Consider the following 21,242-nt stretch of genomic DNA (forward strand, 5'->3'; position numbering starts at 1 on the left):
CTGGAAAGGCATTCTAAAGACAAGCAGGATCACATGACAAACAAGCATGAGAATACACAAGAACAGAGCTGCCGTGAATGGCAACACCACGGCCAGATGGAACTCCAGGCTATAAGCCACAGCTTGGTAATCAGTTGATTTCAGACGTGTCTTTGGCATGTACAAAGAAAACAAATATTCCCAAGTCTGTCCAAGTGCCTTTATGATCACCTTTATAAAGGCTGTGGATGTTCATCACATTTAAATATTTATGATACTTCTGAAAACGTTTGTAGAAGAAAATACATAAAAATAAAATGTACCAAGTTCTTCATTAAAATAGTACTTTAATAAATCCATTAAAAGCAGGGCAGTGACTGGATCCCGGTATTACGGGCTTTGGGCTTTCAAGGCAGTCCGTGACCACACCCAGTCTTCCCCAACAGTGAGATGGAGAAGACTAAGATGCAGTCAAGCAGCCATCCTCGTAGCGACAACTTCTACTTGAGGTTCACAAAGGAGCTGGGGACGGACGTCCAACAACATGGCTCTGCATTCTATTTGCCTTTTTTGGCCTTGGCTGTTTTTTCCTTTCTTTTTTTCACATGTTTAGGGATTTTATTTTTCCTCTTCTCTCTCTGGGCTTCCTTGACCATCTTTTTTCTTTCCTATAAAAAGCAAACACAACCCCAACAAATTTCATTCATTCAGAGTATTCAAAGTGTTATTAGAATTAAATTAAAATTCTTATGTTAACAGGATAAAAGTAAATGTAGCATAAAAACATAACAGTTACAGGTTAGTGAAACTCGGGGGTACAACTTTTCTTTGAGGCTCCCTCTGTCTCACTTCTTCCCATCCCCACCCCAATACCCCTGCCTTCTTCCATCCCTCAAGAGGGTCTCACTTGGTTGTCCAGACTGTTCTTTGTCCCCACCCCAACCCCAGCCCATCTACCACTGAACTACATCCTGACCCTTGAACTTTGCTGAAACTGTGAAGAGTCCAAATCAATATCCCTGTATGTTACTTGATGTTTACAAACTCCCTATTTTAAGAGAAATAAAGATCAGAAAGAAACAAATATTTGCTTCTAGTAGGCAGACATGTTCTCTGTGCAATACTGAAGCAGGTCCTAATAGCAGCCAAGTCTCTAATTTACTCCAAAAGTAAAGTTCACATTTAGTTATGGAAACTACAATTAAAGGTACTATTGATGGGGTAACCCACGCCTTTAATTCCAACATTTGGGAGGTAGAGGCAGGTGGATCTCTGTGAGTTCGAGGCCAGCCTGGTCTACAGAGTGAGTTCCAGGATATCCTGGGCCACACAGAGAAACCCTGTTTCAAAAAAAAAAAAAAAAAAAAAAAAAAGCCAAACAAGAGCAAAAAAGGCATTATCGATGCTTCAGAGCTAGCACACTCAAGAGAAATCAAGATCTCGGCTAACCTTTTTATCGAGGTCAGGGTCAGCAGTGTGTCTTTTGCACTGGGCATTCTCTCCCTGCTCTTCAGAGTCTGTGTCAGAGCACTCGGAACTTTCAGCCTCTTCTGAATCCAAACAAGTCTTTTCCTTAACTTCACTTTCTAGGAGTGCAGGGACCTTGAAGTTATTACAGAACCATGTTACTTGAAGCCAATTACTTATCTATTTGTTAGTCAACATGTCAATGCCACCATTTTACATCAGCATGCCAGATACATGTTAAAGTCATGCACTGAAACATCAAAATAGCACAATCAACATTAGAAAGATGGACAGCATCCATTCACACCAGTAGGACTCAAGAACATACGCAAATAAAGGAACTAGCACAGGTGTTCAATCTTTTGACACTACCACATGATGCTGTCATCTACAAATGTGTCAGGCTATATTCACAGCTAGCCTGGCACACATGTGGTCCATTGCCAAAGGCTGGGCACATGCCTGATTACTAGGGTTATCTGGGCGACCTAAAACAACAACGTAAGTCTGCAGCTACTTTTAGCAAGCCAGAGGGTTGAGTTGGAATTTGGAAAGGATGTGAAATACAGAGGCAAATAATAATAATAATGGTGGTGATGATGATAACAACAACAATAATAAAGATCTACTTCGGTGACTTCACAACTTTTTCTATGAAATGAACAGTCAACCAAGATAAAGTTTCATTTTCCCTGAAATTTACCATGTTTACTTAATTTTTTTTTTCTTTTTTGAAACAGAATCTAATTACATAGTCCAGGCTGACCTTAAACTTTCCATTTTCTTGTCTTACAGGTAAGTGGGTGAGTGATGGTAGCTGAACTAGGACCTCTGGAAGAGCAGCAAGAGCTCTTAACCACTGAGCCATCTCTCCAGCCCCGACATTTTTCAAAACTGACTGTAAAACTACCAAAAACAGGGTATGGCTATCAGTAATACCCCAAACCAATGCAGATCAGGATTAAAGACAAATATTTCACTTTTAACAAAAGAACTCAGGGACAGAAAAAATAGGTTCATTTCCAAATTTAATTCTAATACTACTTTACACTAAGTTTCACATCTTTTAAAAATAGTTTCCATAGGCTGGCAAGATAGCTCATCAGACAGACTGACAATCTAAGTTGGATCCCAAAGACCTAGGAGGTGTAGAGAGGCAACTCCCCAAAGTTGTCTTCTGGTAACCCACCATACATGTGCTATGGCATACTTATGAGTACATACACAAAAATATAAATGTGTTATATATAAGCAATAGTAACACATGTTCTCCATACCTTCTGGACACCTGACAAATCTTTTTTCAATCCTGTGACAGTCTGGTATAGAATCTTGTAACAAAAAGGAGAAAGAAAAATATAAAAATTAACAATGATATGTACATACTACATCACTGAACACTAGACTGAGAATGTACTCAAAATCTACCACACAGTACCACAGAAAGTAGCTTGCGCTGTTCTTATGTGCCAGGTATGCATGCCCAGGCCCAACACAATCAAAGCCTGATAGTGTTCAGATGAGCTTGTAACCCACCAGGTGACAGCAAATACTAACTTTGCACTTTTTCAGTGCAATGTTACCCATTCCACAAACAATCCTATTTTGCCCTCATCAGTAGATCCACATGGCAAAGTTGTAGTTATGACTGAAAGTGCTTCAAGGGGCTGGAAAGACAGCTCAGTGATAAAGAGTACACGCTGCTCACGAGGACCAGTTAGGATCCCAGCACTGATATCTGATGACTCAGAAAGCTCCAAGGGCCCAACAACCTTTTCTGGCCTGGGGGCACATACACAAAGGTGTACATGCGATCACACAGACACATATAATTAATAAATCTTTTGTTGTTGTTGTCGTTAAAGTGTGTTAGACCGGAGAGCTAGCTCAGCAGATAAAGGCACTTGCCATGACACCCTGCCTACAATCCTCCGAAGCCAAACAAAGGTGGAGACAGGGACTCGACAGAGCTGTCCTCCGGCCTTCCTACAGGCACCACGGCACGCGTGCTCTCACGCACACTTCTAACACACATAGCAAGAATTTTTGTAAATGCTTTTGTTTTTCATGCATGAAAATCTGAAGGCCATTTCTTCTCTCTTTCTAAAAACTTACATAAACACCTAAGTTTTTCTACATGGCTGCAAAGCCTCAAGGGTTTCTTTACTTTCTGGTCCGTTAACAAACAATTATTCCAAGGGGACTGGAGATGCACAGTGGCTAAGAACTTGTTCTGCTCTTGCCGAGGACCTGTGCGGGAGGCTTACAATCCCCTCTTAACTCCAGCTCCAGGGCGACTTAACACCTCTGGCTTCCAAGAACACCCAGATTCACTCATGTGCACATACCACCCCCCACTAAAAATGATATAAATATTTTAAACATTTCTTCAAATGTGTGTGGAAATGAAGCATAGCTTATCAATCTACTACAACCATTTTTATCCTAGACTTCTTTGTGAATCTGCTTTTCTACAATTATAGTTCTCTGAACGTATGCAAATGCATCACTCCCCACCCTTAAATCCAGTATTCCCTTTACAGCCACCGTGTATGGAAGCATGTTTATACAAAGGGAGTTGACCATCTCACGAGCACCAAGCCAGGATTAAGCTCAGGACAGTCTCTTTTGTTAGGACTGGCTCTGTAGACAAACCAAGCTACTCACATTATCTTGTTGAGTATTCAAAGCCATGTCTTCTTCCTTCAATCTCATCATTATATCCACATCTCTCTCATAATTTTTCACTTCATTCAAGGTTCTGGGAATGTATGCTTGTTTGAACACCTAACAGAAGAAAGCAAAATTAAACTATTATTCCTATTCCCCTCAATCCCTTCAGTAGCCTTAGCTCTATTAATCATGCAGAAATCTGTATTAGCATTTCCAACACTGACTTTCAGTCAACTTGTGTACCCACTGGTGTTGTCTCTACTATGTGGTAAGCTAAAAATTTGATAAGATAAAAAAATTTTACAACTGATTTAAGGAAGAAAAGAGTCTATTCCAGATGATCTGTAGAATAATGCTCCTCCCGCACATTTTCAATTTCAAAAAGCATCTTCCAAGAGGAAGGACAGGATGGAGTTATAGTTAGCAAGGATTGCCTGCCTGTAAGCAATTGAACACATACATATATTCTTACCATGTAGGACATTACCACCAGCTGCTACAAAACTTCCGAATATCAGAATAAACTACAATAATAATAAATATAGTAATAATAAGCTTACTGTGGACCTTAATAAACATGTCTTGACTTCTTAGGACTAGTTTGATTTTATTTTTTACCAAAGTATCAATATTTAAAGTCTGTTATATTTATAGAATCAGTACGTAGGTCATTTAAAAATTCACACTTGAAAATTAAATCTTTGCCTTCTTGATTCACACACCCCACAAGCTCTTTCAAAACTACCTAAAAAATAGGCAAAGAGGTTGCTGAGTAACAATATAATTGAATGTAAATTATATGCCATGTATCTATAAAATCAAGTTCATGCTTTACCAACAAAAACAAAACCAGGAAAACCCCTATAACACCAGAATTAGTTGGGAATGGTGGCACACACCTGTTATTCTAGCAATCAGGCAGCTGAAGCAGAATGAGTGTGACTTTGAGGCTGGGTTACTTATACTATATATCAAGTTTTAGAACAGCCTGATTTATATGAAAAGACCCTATCTCGAAACACACGACAGAACACCCCACAATCCCACAGCAAACCCCACAAGTACTCCCCACAGCTGTGAATACATAATAACCCCCACCTCTTCATCCACATGATCCTGACTAGTCTTTTCTTCTTTGGTCCTTTGGGATGCTATTTCCATGGCCTTTGAGAGAAAGCAAAAAATTATTTTCCTTTGCATTCACCCTAGAAGACAGTTTCTATTTTGTAATGAATTTTTTTTTATCTTAATAGGTGTCATGTTTTCACACTTCTCAAAGTACCTAGAATGAGCTTCTAGGTTGGCTCTCCACCAAAGACTTGTTAGTCACTTAAAAAGAAACAATAAATCCTTCTAATCTCAAGGTACCTTTAGTCCCCTTCTTCCAGATCAGCACTGGGATGCAGCTCAGTGGTGGAACACTGGCCTGGGCTATCCAAAGCTCCACATCCCAGCACCAGCACCACACTCACAGCCAGACCCACTCACGGTGTCTCTTCACAGCAATAGAAACCCTAACTAAGACAACATGTAGTTGCCTAGTACATAGTCAGGTATTGACAACATACAAATGAAATGTCTGTCCCTCAACGGTTCATAACCTGTCAAACACGGTGGTGCAGAGCTAGGACCCCTGCACTCAGCAGGCAGCAGCAGGAAGAGCATGAGGTCAGGTCAGCCTGGGCTACAGAGAAGACCTAGCCCAAAGAAACAAACACCCCAAAAAGAGACCAAGCCAACCTGTCTTTTTAAATGGTTGCTGCCTTTTAAACCATAGCTGTTCGAATCAGCAACTGCAACTCTGCTGCTGCCAGCAGTGCTCAGGCCGCAAGGGCTGAAGCCAGAGCGAGTTCTGTTCCCTCCGGCTCCGACTCTTGCAAAGCTATGAAGGGAACTTAACTAGACCTCTGTCCCTCTAAAGAACCCAAGATTCAAAGGTTAAAGTGGAATTCTGCTCTTCAGAGAGGCTGAACAAGAAGTAGCTCACCTCCTCTCCTTGATCGTGTCCTCCAAAAAGTCCCAGTGCGTCTCCTCGGCCCTCTTTATAAACCCTTTCTCACCTGGCTCCTCCCTACCACTTCCTGTCAGCTAGTTGCTGACGCAGACTCTTGACCGCAGGTGAATTTTATTTAATCAAACACATCTGTGCATCATTAAACATAAACGGTTCCAGAGCATAAACAAAAGTAACACACCTTGAAATAATATCCTACAACACCAACCAACCAAATAAACGGGCTGGAGATGTACTCAGCTAAGAAGGCCAGCACAGCATGCACCAGGCCCTTGTTTTGATACCAGCACTGTAGAAACTGGTGAAGGGGTGCACACTTAAAATCTCAGAACTCAGCAGACAGAGGCAGGAGAATCACACATTCAAATTCATCCTCGGCTATACAGTTTGAGGCAGCCTGGGATACAGGAAATACCGACTCAAAAAAAAAAAAAATTAGAGCTGGGCGTTGGTGGCGCACACCTTTAATCCCAGCACTCGGGAGGCAGAGCCAGGCAGATCTCTGTGAGTTCGAGGCCAGCCTGGACTACAGAGTGAGTTCGAAGAAAGGCACAAAGCTACACAGAAGAAACCCTGTCTCGAAAAACCAAAACAAGAAAAAAATTAAGAGAAAACAATACCCCTGAAAACAGTGTTTCTCTCGAATTTTCTCTTGAGACAGGTTTCTGACCTAGGTTTTAAATTTCACCAGGCAGAGCAGGATGAACAAAGGCTAAGCTGGAAAGGCATTCCAGGGGAAAGGGGAAATACAAAAACCCTTACCTGACTCAGAAGTGACAAGAGTAACAAGAGATAGATAAATGGACTATATCAAATATAAGACTTCTGTTTGGGGGCCAAAGGGTGCACTCAACAAGAGGGGGAAAGGCAATGCCCAGGCTGAAGAAACAGCGCCGCTCAGGACTGACGAAAAGTGAACAGCCGGGGTTCCCACAGGACAAATGGCCTGCTTCAAACAGAGTCTAGGCAGGCGTTTCTCCAGGAGAAACATGAGAAGGTGTTTAGTGCCACTCATTATCAGAGGAACACTCAGCACACTCATACCAAGGTGCCACCTTACACCCATTAGGAGGGCTCCCCAATGAGAGGGTAATCAGTGCGGGCCAGGATACAGAGAAACTGAAAGTCCTGTGGTGTCAGCAGAACTAACTGCAAAACAGTACAGTCAACAGGCCCCAAACTTGGAGAGATAGTTACATGCTCATATTCTCACCGGCATTAGTCATGATAACCGAATCATGTGGAAGAGAGCCCGAATGTCCACTGACAGATGAGACCATAGACAAAGTATGGTCCATACACATCGACTATTACCCTTAAACAAGGAAGGAAATCCTGTCACACGCTAGAACATAGATGAGCACTGAACACGATGAGCAAAATAAGCTACAAAGGTTAAACAAGGAGCTGAGGGATGTCTCAATAGTTAAGAGTGCTTGCATCTCTTCCAGAGGACCCGAGTTTGGTTCCCCACACTCAATTCAGGTGGCTCATAACCACTGGTAAGTCTAGCTCCAGGGGATCCAATACCTTCTTCTGACTTCCTTGGGCATCTGCACACATAGCACACAGTCCCAGAAACACACATACATACAGGTAAATAAAAAATGAAAAACTTTAAACTAAAGAAAAACAAAAAGGACAAATAGTGTGTGATTCTACTTATTAGCAGCACCAAGAGTAGCTCAATGACACCAGAATGGTGGTTTCCAGGAGCTGGGGGAGGGGGATTTAGTAAGCACAGTTTCAGTCTTTGATGATTTAAAGAAAAAAAAAAGTTCTACAGAAGGAAAACTAATGTTTTTCACAGTACCCGAAATGCATTGAATGATTAGCACTTAATGGCATGCATACTTTGCCACATGCCCTGGCAGTTTTCTTACTAAACATTCATGGAAGTTGACATTCTGTAATCTTGCCAGTTGAGTAAGGTCAAGAAAGCTGGCTTTCCTGACATCTTTGCTGTCTCTAATTTCACTGTGAAATGAGAAGTGCTAAGCGGCTATGGAAATGAATAATTACACTAGGCAACCCAAGTCCCCCAGATGTACACACAAGGCAAGTTATACTTGTTCCTCAGCCCCTCTTACCTTTCTGAGATAAGCATCCATGTTCTCAGGGGTGATGGAAGGGTCCGTGACAAAGTCGAAGAGCTCCCGAATAGTCATCACAGCAACAGCATGTTTGAAAAAGAAATCTGTCAAAGGAAAACCACTAATGACAGCTCTACAAGGGGAACTTACGACTCCAACCAGGAAACAGAACAAGAGGGAAAAATGCACCATCTCCAGCCAACGGTTTAAGTGGCACTGTACTGGGCAATTAAACGAGACTTGTTTGTCGGTGTTGGCGATCAAATGCAAGGTCTTCCAGGTGAGAGGCAAACATAGTGTTCTAATGCCAGGCTACATTCCCACTCCCAGTGACGAGACCTTATCCTATGCATGCAGAGACGCTGTCAGGAAATGCCACTTTCTACTCACCATTGACATTAGCACAGTCTTTTCTCAAGAACTCCAGTGCGTGTGGGTGATCATGCTCCACAGACTGAGAAACATCAATGATGTACACATCTCCACCCATGGTACCTTGTGAACAATGAACACAGAGGCTAGAAGTTACTACTAGATTCTTGTTTGGTTTTCATCTATTCTGAAGCTGGTTATAGTGGCACACACCAGCAGGATTTGCTGAAGGGGGCAAAGGTGGGAAGACCAGGCCAAAATTCAAGGCCAGCCTGGGCTACACATTTTTAGCTTGGGTGCAGTGGCATACGCCTTTAATCCCAGACACTCGTGAAGCAAGGCGAGTGGATCTCTTTGAGTTTTGAGGCCAGCCTGATCTACAAAGTGAGTTCTAGAACAGTCAAGCTATGTAGAGAGACCCTGTGTCCAAAAAAAGCCAAACAAAAAAATAAATAAATAAAAATCTGTTCTTTGTTTTGAATAGGGTCTCTCTATGTAGCACAAGCTAGCCTCAAATTCTTAATCTTGCCTCAGCTTCCTAAGTGCTAAGATTCCAGGTATACCTCTATCTGGCTTAAAAGAAAAAAAATTCACCTTAAGTAATTCACAAATGACTACAGCAGGTAAGAAAGGGCTATCTTGACTAATAAAAAGATAAAAACTGAGAAAATTTCAAAGCTCATTAAGTCAGCTAAAAATGCACCCGTCCCCTGACACCACGTGGGGCTGGGGCTGGAATCCACAGGCTCACATACACATACTAGGCACTTGTTCTACCAACCAAGCTACAACCTCAGTCCTTCACAGTGGTCTATTCAGTGACTAAGGTCACTGAAGGCAGTGACCACATCTTACTTCCTACCATGGGGAAGCCAACAGAAAACAGTATGACTTTATAGATTTGGATTTTTTAAAGGACATAAAATAATAAAAGGGCATTTTCCAGGAAACAAATCACTCACAGCATGTTGAATTCACTGAGATCTGCATGGACAAGTCGAGCATCCTGATACATTTTCCTCATGTACTGAATGACCTGCAGGTACAACTCCCGTGCCTTTGATTCTGACAACTGGACATTTTTCAAAAGTGGTGCGGGCCTTGAATAAATAAGAACGACAATAAAATTATCAAGTTTTCTTGCCTCATTCTACAGTTACATGCGCCTCTCTTTTGTCATTTGTCATGAGATCTGACTATGGGATAATGGATGCCACTCCAAAACGCTGACAATTACAGGTACTTTCCAGAGCTTTAAGAAATTAAACATTCCTCACAAACAAGGTTAACTTTGTTATTCTGAAGCACCATGAAACTTCTCAATGGTAAACCATAACAGTTATGCAATAACACAGTAGGAAAGACTCACAAAAGGAACTATGGGAAATACTTACCTAGTACATAGCTCACTGGACTTAAGATACAGTTTCACCATGAAAGCTTTTGACCTTCCATATACTTACATGTCATCTTTGCCAATGAAGCCCATGAGAAGAACATGACTTTTTAGCCGGATTGGTTTTGGACATGGTATGTTTGCTGTACTTAGCCTGTGATGTAGATAAAAGGACAATTGGAAGTCAAAAGACATACAAACAAATTATGAATACTGCTGTTAGGAAACAGTACCAAGTCCTCTCAACTATATTGCTTTTCCTAAACCAGTGGTTTTAAGTGGCACTAGTATGTACCACCAAGAACATCAAAACTCTGATAAACTATTAAATCCCATAACTTGTGGTACCTAATCCACTTCTAGAAGTGTTAAACTATGAAAAATAAAAAAGTACATCTTAGAATTGATGAGACATAGCAGCTAAATCAACAATTATCTTTTGAATTTACTAATCTCAAAAATAAAATCACTGTACAAAGACCTAGTGGTTAGTTGGCTACAGAAAGATTTCAAAGGACTTCCAAACCAAATGGTACTGGCTTGATAGCAAACTATACTTATGGATATCACATAAAAAGTTAAAAGACACTGGAAAGGGGAAAGAAAACTCTACAAACTGAGAAAACTAGGTAAATGGCCTTTCTTTACAGTAGTTACGGCAAAATGACTTCATGAATGTGTCCCAAACTGGACTGAGTAAGAAAAGCAAGTAATTAGCCAAAAAGCTTAGGACCTGACAAAATTTATCTAAAAGCCCTGTAATTTCTTTAAATGACAGCATTATCATCGCCATGTCACTTACTACTGTCTAAACTCCTGTAAAAGCCTTATCTTCCTCAAACATATTCTCACATGGCGTCAAACTCTTCAGTTAGTCAAGCATATGTAATAGAGCTCCATGGTCTAAGGCCTCCCACTCTGTGGAAAGGGCACGGCACAGACACACAGACAAACACAGTTAAGCGTGTGCACCACCCCCACCCGACACCCCCAAGTCACCTGGATAAATTCCTCATTTCCTTTTCTGCCCATGTCTTCACCATTTTTCTAGGGTTCCCTTTACAGTAGCCACGACGAAATCTAGAGTAAGAAAACATGTGTTCCTTTAGTCTCTGCATTATACTATTTTAGCACTCTCGGAAAAAGGAATTCAAGAATCCGGACTCACCTAAATTCCCCGGTTACATACTTATCACGATCTTTGAACACCAAAATAGAAGTTTTGTATATTTTGATTGCTCTGCTCTCTCCACTGGCTGTGCTAGCATAGTATACATTAGCCTATTTTAACCAAAATCAAAGGAAATGAAGCATGTGTTAAGTAATTTATGTCAGTTTTCCAGGTGATTCTAAGCTCAAAAGTAAACTGAAACAACATCTGTATCACTGCCATCTCTTGAAGGTGTGAATTAAAATATGAAACATTGTATCATAATTAATATACCTCCAGGTGGCATTCATATGCCACCGTGTTATGTTCTGGTCATTGGCGGGCCCCATATATCAGAATGATTCCATAAAATTGTATTACCTATAGTGATGTCATAGACAGTTTTTCTACTACACAAAACTGCTTAACGACTCATTCCTCTGAATGTAGCCTATTGTTACATGAGGCATACATATATAGAAAAGTCCAATTTAAGTGTAATTGGTTTCACACATGTATCTCTAATGGCAATTTTCTTACATCTAATTAATTCCCACAGAATGAGTTGCTAATTGTGATGGTGTGGATGAGCTACGTCTTTCACAGGCTCATGGATCTAAAAGCTCACTTCTTTTCCAGTACTGATGCAGCCATGGATCTCTGCTATGTCTCCTTTATCCAACATCTTGAATAAAATCATCCTTGTCCTGGGATCCAAAACCTGAAAAGAAATGTTTGGTTTTGTTGTTGTTTTTAAGTACAATCACGAGAACAAATCAGACGAATAAATTATAGAACAATAAAGTACATAACCAGGGTGATCAAGATGGTTCAGTGAATGAAGGTGCTTGCCACACAGAACCCACCCACATAACGGAGGATGGGTGGAACCAACCCCACGAGGTTGCCCTATGGCCTCCACATAGGCACCATCATGCACATACACACACTCTAGTTTGGTTTCTGTTGCTGTGATAAACACCATGACCAAAACCACTTGGGGAGGGAAAGGTTGATCTCATCTTACACTTCCAGAAACCAGTTCACCGCTGGGGGAAGGCAGGGCAGGAGCTCGATGGAGGAACTGAGGCAGAAACCATGGGGGAAAGCTGTTGACTGCCTTGCTCTCCAAAGACCGCCCAACTTGCTTGTTTATACAACCCAGGATTACTTGTTGGGGGGGGGAGCAATCACCCACAGTGGGCTGGCACACAGACTTGCCTACAAAGCCAACCTGATGGGGGCAATCCCTCACTGGAGGTTCCTTTTCCCAGGTGACTCTAGTTTGTAGCAAGTGAACAAACGAACTAACATACAATAATAAGTTTAACATTATAAATAAGACCTTTTATGTCCAGTGATTCATCAATTCCACAAATTAGACTGCAGGTTAGCTTCTACTTCCTTGGGGGTACAGGGCAGAGGGGTGCTTAAATCTTAAGTCAAGGAGCTGTACGTCAAGAAGCTGCTATTTCAAAATGTGGAATTGTACATATACATATAGGTAGAGGAGAGCACAGGTAGGCAGCAATAATAATAATCCAAACCTTTTTTTAAATCATTTTCTTCACATCAAAAATCTAGATCAGGTGACATACACCTTTAATCTCAGCACTCAGGAGGCAAGAGGCAGGCATATCTCTGTGAGGTTGAGGCCATCCTGGTCTAAACAGCAAGTTTCAGCCAGCAAGGACTACAAAGAGAATCTGTGTCTTTCTTTCTTTCTTTCTTTCTTTCTTTCTTTCTTTCTTTCTTTCTTTCTTTCTTTCTTTCTTTCTTTTTTTCTTTCTTTTCTCTCTCTCTCTCTCTCTCTCTCTCTCTCTCTCTCTCTCTCTCTCTCTCTCACACACACACACACACACACACACACACACACACACACACACACACACAAACTTCAATCACATCCTTCTGCCTATAAGAAATTAGGGACTAGCACCCCACCCCCTGCAAAGAATAAAGCACATGTAAGAAAGAGGTCTCCACAATTTGAAGGTATTGCCCTTTTTTCCTTTTCCCCTTATCTATATATGCCCCAGACACATGGCGGCTACTCAACCTATTTCACGGCACATATTCAACCTATTTAATGGGAAAGACCCTAGTCTGCTAGTGTCTCCTTCCCAACCTGAGAAGGGGAAGCACTGATAGTAGCTTCAAGGGTTATGGCCAGACCATGGCTCTACCTTACCTAAGTGGTCCTATTGTACAGCAAAATGCCACTCACTGAACTTTACTCAGGAGTAATTTTAGGTGAGATTAGCACCAAGCAAGGAAGCTAAAAGCAAGGCACAATGCCAAGGACAAAGGAATGATCATTGCAAACAAGACCATGCAGCACATGTCAAGCTTACCTGTTCTACGGTTGCTCTGTCGGCCTTATCTTTAACTCGATACCTAAGCAAAAACAAAGGTAGTCAAAACTCAGTGAGAAGCCAGCATGAGACTTCTAAATGTAAACGACTCTGTGACAATTCTTAAGCAATTTTTCGTAAGAATTTTTCATCTTAATTTGATATTCACTCAGTAAAACTCCATTTCTCTGAGCATCAAGTCAAATCTCCTTAGCAGACATGTCCAATCTTTTGTTATTTCATTTTAAAGTTTTTATTTTTTTCCATTTATTATTCTTGTGTGTGAATGAAGTGTAGATAAGAGCATGCTACTCTGCATATGATGGTCAGAAGACAAGTTTGGGAGTTGGTTCCCTCCTTCCACCATCAGGGATCAAACTCTGGTTGTAAGCTTGTGTGACAAGCACTTTTACTGTCCCCTCCCCCCACCATCTCCCAGGACCCCTTTTGGTATTTCTACAGGACATGTCATCTACAAAGCTCACACTCAAGAACCATGTAATCAAGAAACAACAAAAACAACAGATCTCATGTTTTAAGTAAGTTTATAATTTCCTGTTGGACTTCATTTATTATTATCCTCAGTCACATGCACTCACATGAGCCCACAGCCACGCACATGCATGCGCGCACATACATACAAATACATATGTGTGCATATATAATGTTATGTATGTAATATTTAATACATTCCACATATGCATACAGAGAAAAGGGAGAGAGGGAGAGTGGAGGGAGGAAGGAGGGAGACGGGGGAGTAGAGAAAGAGAGAGGAAGAGGAGAGGGAATAAGAATGTGTGTGTAAGAGGAAGTCTTTCTACCTTCTCGAGCACCTGGAATACAGTGACAAGGGAAACACTGAGTGTGTTCATACTGTTCATTAACTCTTTAATGTGGATGGACACTTGATTTGCTTTAGCTCATATACTAGATAACTCAATCCAACACACTATCCTAAACTAACAAGGGTTCAAATACAAGGAGTCAGACAGACAGGTCAGTGAAATACCAAGTGACTAAGGTGTCACTTAGAAAGTAATTATCTCTGTGGACACAGCAATAGACCAGAGGAAAACTGATTTTCATGTTCAGTTTTAACACTGCTATTGAATTAATGTTATTTCCTATACTGTAACGATCATCCCAGTTATTAGCACATGAGAGAAGTCAGCCAGGTCTTAGTCTAAACTGGAATCTACAAACACTTATCTTTATGAAAACACATATATGGACTTCACAAGATTGTACTTTTACTACTTAAGACTCATTTAATATTTAGATTTACAAAAGTATACAAAAGCACACTCTACGCTAATAAATGAAAGCACATCAACATCCTTTGCAGAACAATTATGCTACTCAGTCAAGAAATTAGTCTCCACCAACCATGCTTATAATGAAAACATTACTTACGAGTCTGCTTCTTTTTGTCTAGTTTTTACGGTGACTTTGTTTATGACAGAATCAGTAACATTCAGTTTATCTAAAAGTACAAAAACTCACAATGTAAACAATACAAGAGGCAAAAAGACACTAATAGTCTCTGAACAGGGTACTTCACCCTCTCTCTTTCCCCCTTCTACATTTCTTTTTTTGGTTGTTGTTGTTTTTCAAGACAGGGTTTCTCTGTGTAGTTTTGGTGCCTGTCCTGGATCTTGCTCTGCAGACCAGGCTGGCCTCAAACTCACAGAGATCTGCCTGGCTCTGTGTAGCTTGAGTTTTCCTGCCTGGCCCACAGTCAGGACAAATCTCTCTCATGCACCAGTCCCACAGCTGCTCAGACCCAACCAAGTAAACACAGAGACTTATATTGGTTACAAACTGTATGGCCGTGGCAGGCTTCTTGCTAACTATTCTAACAGCTTGAATTAATCCATTTCCATAAATCTATACCTTGCCACATGGCTCGTGGCTTACTGGGATCTTCACATGCAGCTTGTCATGGTGGCGGCTGGCAGTGTCTCTCTCACCCAGTTTCCTGTTCTCTCAATTCTCCTCTCTGTTAGTCCCGCCTATACTTCCTGCCTGGCCACTGGCCAATCAGTGATTTATTTATTGACCAATCAGCAACACATTTGACATACAGACCATCCCACAGCAGCTCTGCCTCTTAAGTGCTGGGATTAAAGGCGTACACCATCACCGCCCAGCCTATATTTTCTTAATAGAATTAAAATATATTTTACTTATGAGGCAAGCAATAAGTTAAGATATTGTCTTCATAGTATGCATTTATAGCACTATAGGTGTGATTTTTTGAGCCAGAATTCTAAACTCTAGATAAAGACAATATTCAAAAACATTGGATCTACATATTAAATCTCAGATACTTACTATTTTGTACAGTATAGATAACACAAGTGTCTGAATTCAAAATTTAATTCTGCAAACTTCAGTTTCTTAAGTTAGATGTACATCATGATGACCGTGAAACACTTATATACATTAATCTGATATTTATGGACAGTGTACATGAAAGACACTGGGTAGGTTTAAAGAGTCAAGACAGTGCAAGGAAAAAATGATGGCCTTGCATTTTTAAAGCAGTATAGTTCAAACTAGGGCTGGCTTTCAACTAAACCATTAACACCATCATAAAGTCTCTACCAAATGAAATAGCATTTTTAGGCTGTTTTAATTCAAAATCCAATGCAGAACAGGTAAGAATCAGAATGAGTATCTGAAACTTCATATTCCCACAACAGATGAAAACAGAGAACTAAGAAGGTGTGAATTATAATAACTTTAAGCCACTAAAAGTTATTTTTCTTCATTCAGCTCAATCATTGAGTCAAATACATTTACATCTTGAGCCAACAAAAATGCCTAACATTTCAGCATTTGGAAGAATCTCTTCACAGCCCAGTTAGGCAATGTTTTTTGTTTGCTTGTTTTTTCAAGACAGGGTTTCTCTGTGTAGCCCTGGCTGTTCTAAAACTTGCGCTATAGACCAGGCTGGCCTCGAATTCAGAGATCTGCCTGCCTCTGCCTCCCAAGTGCTGGGATTAAAGATGTGAGCCACCACCACCCAGGGTAGGCAATGTATCTTTTAAAAACTTACTTAGATTGATTTTATTTTCAAATTTTCTCAAGGACTTGTCAATTGGAGTAGACATTTTGGCTGAATTGTAGTTAGAAGGCTGTCGATTTGCCTGTAAGAAATTAGTTTAAAACAGGATTAGTTGTAAATTCAAGCCTAAGGTTCACATTACGTTCTTTCTTCCCGTAGTTATTTTTTTTTTATATTTTGGGGGGAGGGGCACCACACACATGGAGGTGAGAGGACAAATTTTAATTGCTGAGTTTCTCCTTCCACCCTGGGGGTCCCAGGAACAGCTCAGGTTGTCATGCTTGACACCAAGTGCCTTTACCTGCTGACCCATCTCTCCTGCCCCAGTTCAGTTAGTTATGACTTGACACCATTACATACGGGAGCACACTAAAAAAGAAACATTTTCTAAGACTTTTTTTTAAGGTGTTTATAGCTGGAGAAACGACTCAGCAGTTAAGAGCACTGGCTGCTCTTCTAGAATGGGTTTGATTCCCAGTACCCACGTGGCAGCTCACAACTGTCCATAACTTCAGTCTAGGGGATCCAAAACCTTTTTCTGGTCTCCTCGGGCATTTCATCAACTGCATGCACATGGTGTACAGATATACTTATAAAAAATAAAATTAAAAAGAGGCATTTCTAAGAGAAGGTTAAAGTTACTGACTAGAACAGAGGTCCCATGTTATTCTCTTCAATGTATTTTTTGTTATTATGAATAATGTTAGATTTCTTTTTTATTTAATTAGTTTCTAGATTTGATACTTGAGAATATTCATTTACCTTCAAAGTGTTTAATGAAGAGCTAAAGCTAACATTAAATTCATTCTAGTAATTTTATTTTAAGCCTGACTCTCAAGAAAGGAAAAGGGGAAAGACAGCCTGAGCCTCAACACTTATATTGGTGCTCTGCATGTATGTATATGCATCACATGGTGTTTGGTGCCCACAGAGGCCAGAAGAGGGCATTGGATCCCCTAGAACTGGAGTTATAGATGGTTGTGAGCTGCCATGTAGGTGCTGGAAATTGAACCCAGGTCCTTTGCAAGAGCAACAAATGCTCTAAACCACTAAGCCATCTCTTCAACCCCTTTAACCTTTAAAATAACTTTTGGCCTTGGGATATAGATCAGTAACACAATACTTGCCCTTGGTTTGATTCCTAAGACCACAATAAATAAAAATCAAACATGTTTCCTATCATATACATGTTTGATAATTGATTTGATTTTTGTCATGCTGGGAAGCATGGCAGGCAAAGTGTTCCAACAATGCACTGTACCCACAACCTAACGATTTAATTGCTGTAATCATCAGCAACCCAAAGTAACAACTAACATTAAGTCTATATACATCAGAACACAATCTATGCTGAAATTACCCGGTCTCACCAGTGACTCAGTGGAGGAGCCGCCAACCCGCACCCCCCAAAAAAAATAAAGTGGAGAACTAATGAGGAAGATACCTAACATCTGCGCCCCCACACACAATATATATATAAACACATACATACACATATAAGCAGATTTACAGAATGACTCCGTACCTGAGGGTTACTGCCTCCATTCTGGGTACAGCCCTTGGTGAGTTTTCCAGTTCCATCATCCCAGTACCAATCACTGTCATAATCATAGTTGTCTTCCTCATCGATCTCACCTTCGTCCTTCACCTCTGTCACATCATTCGGAAGGTTTTTAAGTAGGATGTCGTCCTTTGCTTGAATTGACTTCACTTCTACGCTTTCACTAGACATAAGAGTGTTCTGGCATGTTTATACACCCTCTAAGGGGAAAAACCATACACATACATACAATCCTAAAAATTCCCAATCTGCTCCACCTTCCCCCTCACTTTTTGTTGTTATTGTTTTTGTTTTTTAATACATGGTTTCCCTGTGTAGTCCCAGATGTCCTGGAACTCATTCTGTAGACCAGACTGATCTCCAACTCAGAGATCCTCCTGTCTCTGCCTCCTGAGTGCTGGAATCAAGGCGTGCACCACCACTGCCCAGCCCGGGTTCCATTTTTATAAACTTAGTGCATCCCAAACAAAACACATTCTAGCAGATGTTCTGCGTAGCTCGTGCTCATGACCCTGGGGCTGCTGACTGGGGCTCTAGTTCCCTCAAAGACAGAAGCATTCTCCATTCAAAGAGGTACCGTAGGGAAGTTAGCCACCACCCTCCTGCTGGCAAGTGCCAGCCCCTACAGTTCCCTTTCCTGTCCCTTTACGACCCAGGGTGGTCCTGGCATCCACTCTTATGTCCTCTGGGGAACTGTTCCACCTTTCTGCTGTAGCCCGCGCTCAACCCACACATTTGTCAATAATCTTTGTCACACTGTCTCCAAGTATCCCAGGAACATGCCAGCCATTTCTGATGGGTCTCTTCTAGATACCTCACGTGTCTAAATGGAAGTTTAAGCCTCAGGTAAGGATTACCACTGGGAGGTTTACTGGATTGTTTGGTGAAGATGATTCACACGACTGAGGAAGCTTAAATAACTGTAAATTTAATGACAGGAGTGTTAGCACCCTCATGACCTCTGAAAACCACTGGCAGCATAGTGAAGCTGACCACAGCCAATTCCCAGAGAAGCTGGGCATTCACTCTGGACACAGCAGCCCCGCTGAAGTACTAGGGTCGGCAGCCAGCTAACACCAAGGAGAACTTCTGGGTACCACCATGACAGGGGCTGTCACAATCGGCTGTTGCTTAATGGGTGCTATTCAAGGATTAGATTGTACCTCCCCACTTTGTGTCGTCAAGTACCTAAAAACTGCCACATCGCCTGCACTGAGACTGTGGTGTGTATGTGTGTGTGTGTGTGTCGGTGTTGGGGGGGTATATGTCTTACATCCACTGGCCATGGAATGCTAGGTTTGGTTTCTCTCATAACATTTTATTTTGGTGTCTGAAGACACTTCCTATTGTTCCCTGGCCTGTGTCTTCCGATAAGCAGCCAGCCAGTAACTGGGTTGTTGCTCCTCTAGACATAGCTGTCATTTTCCTCTTGACCATGTCAAGATTTGCTCTTTATCTTTGGCTTTCAACGCTTTGAAGATTTGCCTCAAGGAACTGCTAGACAATATAATCCCCAGTGTCGTATTTAAGCACGAACTGCTGCTTCTTCCAGATACAACAGACAAAAGGTCTGCCAGGCAAAGAAGTTCACAGAACACAACCATAAATCTTAGGCACATATAAAAAGGGAGTATGTGTAGATAGCAGAGGGATTGGAGGCCGCGGGGCTCGGCAAAGGACGGGGAGTCAGGCAGTCACACTATAAAAACTCAGATGAGGGTCAGTTGCAGGAAGACTTGCTTTGTAGACCAGGCTGGCTTCAAACTCACAGAGATCCACCTGCCTCTGCCTCCCAAGTGCTGGGATTAAAGGCGTGCGCCATCATGGCCTTTTTTTTTTTTTTTTTTTTTTTGGTTTTTTTCCAGACAGGATTTCTCTGTGTAGCTTTGCGCCTTTCCTGGAACTCAATCTGTAGCTCAGGCTGGCCTCGAACTCACAGAGATCCGCCTGGCTCTGCCTCCCGAGTGCTGGGATTAAAGGCGTGTGCCACCACCGCCCGGCTACATCACGGCCTTTTTAATGGGAACTTTTCCATCTTGACATTGCTACCTCAATATCATTCTATGATCACAGCTCTAGGAGTCATCATGTTTGAACCTGGTTTTTGTTTGTTTTAATTGGTTCTCTGTTCCACTCTTACTCTCCAAGAACATCTATATAAATAACCAGTTCCTTTAATTCATAAATCAAAGGACTCCCTGTACCTGCTAAAAGCCTTCCTCTGGCCTTATAAGACCTGAACAGTATAACTCCTCTCAGCCACTTGTAAGGGTCTACCTGGCTGGTCTCCCTTCTGCCTCAGTTCTCTCCATTGTGCTCTAGGCTCTGGCCTTTTGCTTTTGTTTTTACAGCCAAGAGGAATCAACTATAGGGCCTTCACTTGTCCACTCGGTCACACACGCTGTTTCTCCTCTGATTCTTCTGGCCATTTAATCTGGACTTCTTGTGGTTTTAGTATTGGAAATAGAATCAGAGCCCTATCTGTGGTAGGCAAGCGTTCTCCTGAGCTATTAAATCTGGCTCTTTCCTGCTCAATGCATCCCATTTACACTATCTGCTTCTGCCCTCCTTTCCAAATAGACAGTAGAGACTTGATTTATCTTGTTTACCACTATATCTCCAGTGGAAGACAAAAATCTGCTGAGTGTTATGTGGAACCCTGTATGTAGGGAAAAAAGGCTTGTGTTTCTCAACTATCCCCAACTCTGCTTCTCTGCTGATCACTCTGGGAACCCAGACTCCCTTGACAGGTAGCTTTCCCGACCTGCCCAGCTATAAGGACAGACCCTGGGAAAACCACAGTCCAAACCAGTCCGGCGTCAGCTCCCCGGGAGGAATGCGGAGCTGGCGGAATCTGAGCAGTGTGTGTGTGGTCTCCAGCAGCCTACCTGTCGGAGGAATCCGCGTCGTCGAACTGCCCAGGGACCACCGCGACCATCCTATCCCGACTGCAGTCCATGACAAGGGGGGCGGAAGAGACGGGTTTTCACCTGGCGAACCCAACCGCGTCCTCGCGATTCCCGCCTCACACGAGTCGCTCGGCAATCGCCAGGCGCAAAGCAGCAACCAGGCGCCACGGAGTATCAGGACACACGATTTCTGCAAACACCAAC

At 41.8% G+C, this 21,242-nt stretch overlaps 1 protein-coding gene across 1 annotated transcript; it reads right to left on the minus strand.

The window, feature by feature from the left end:
- Window positions 1–306: 306 nt before the first annotated feature.
- Window positions 307–21,237, minus strand: Riok1 (RIO kinase 1). Its single transcript, XM_059263152.1, is given in 18 exon segments — window positions 307–647; window positions 1,429–1,581; window positions 2,724–2,777; window positions 4,114–4,233; window positions 5,218–5,283; window positions 8,224–8,330; window positions 8,617–8,713; window positions 8,715–8,721; window positions 9,561–9,698; window positions 10,062–10,148; window positions 10,994–11,074; window positions 11,163–11,275; window positions 11,773–11,865; window positions 13,499–13,541; window positions 14,912–14,981; window positions 16,560–16,650; window positions 18,094–18,292; window positions 21,018–21,237. Coding segments are annotated over 18 exon segments (1,701 nt in total). The 5' UTR covers window positions 21,089–21,237; the 3' UTR covers window positions 307–536.
- Between the last annotated feature and the right edge of the window lie 5 nt (window positions 21,238–21,242).

This window comes from Peromyscus eremicus, chromosome 5 (assembly GCF_949786415.1).
Source record: "Peromyscus eremicus chromosome 5, PerEre_H2_v1, whole genome shotgun sequence".
Classification (NCBI taxonomy): Eukaryota; Metazoa; Chordata; class Mammalia; order Rodentia; family Cricetidae; genus Peromyscus; species Peromyscus eremicus.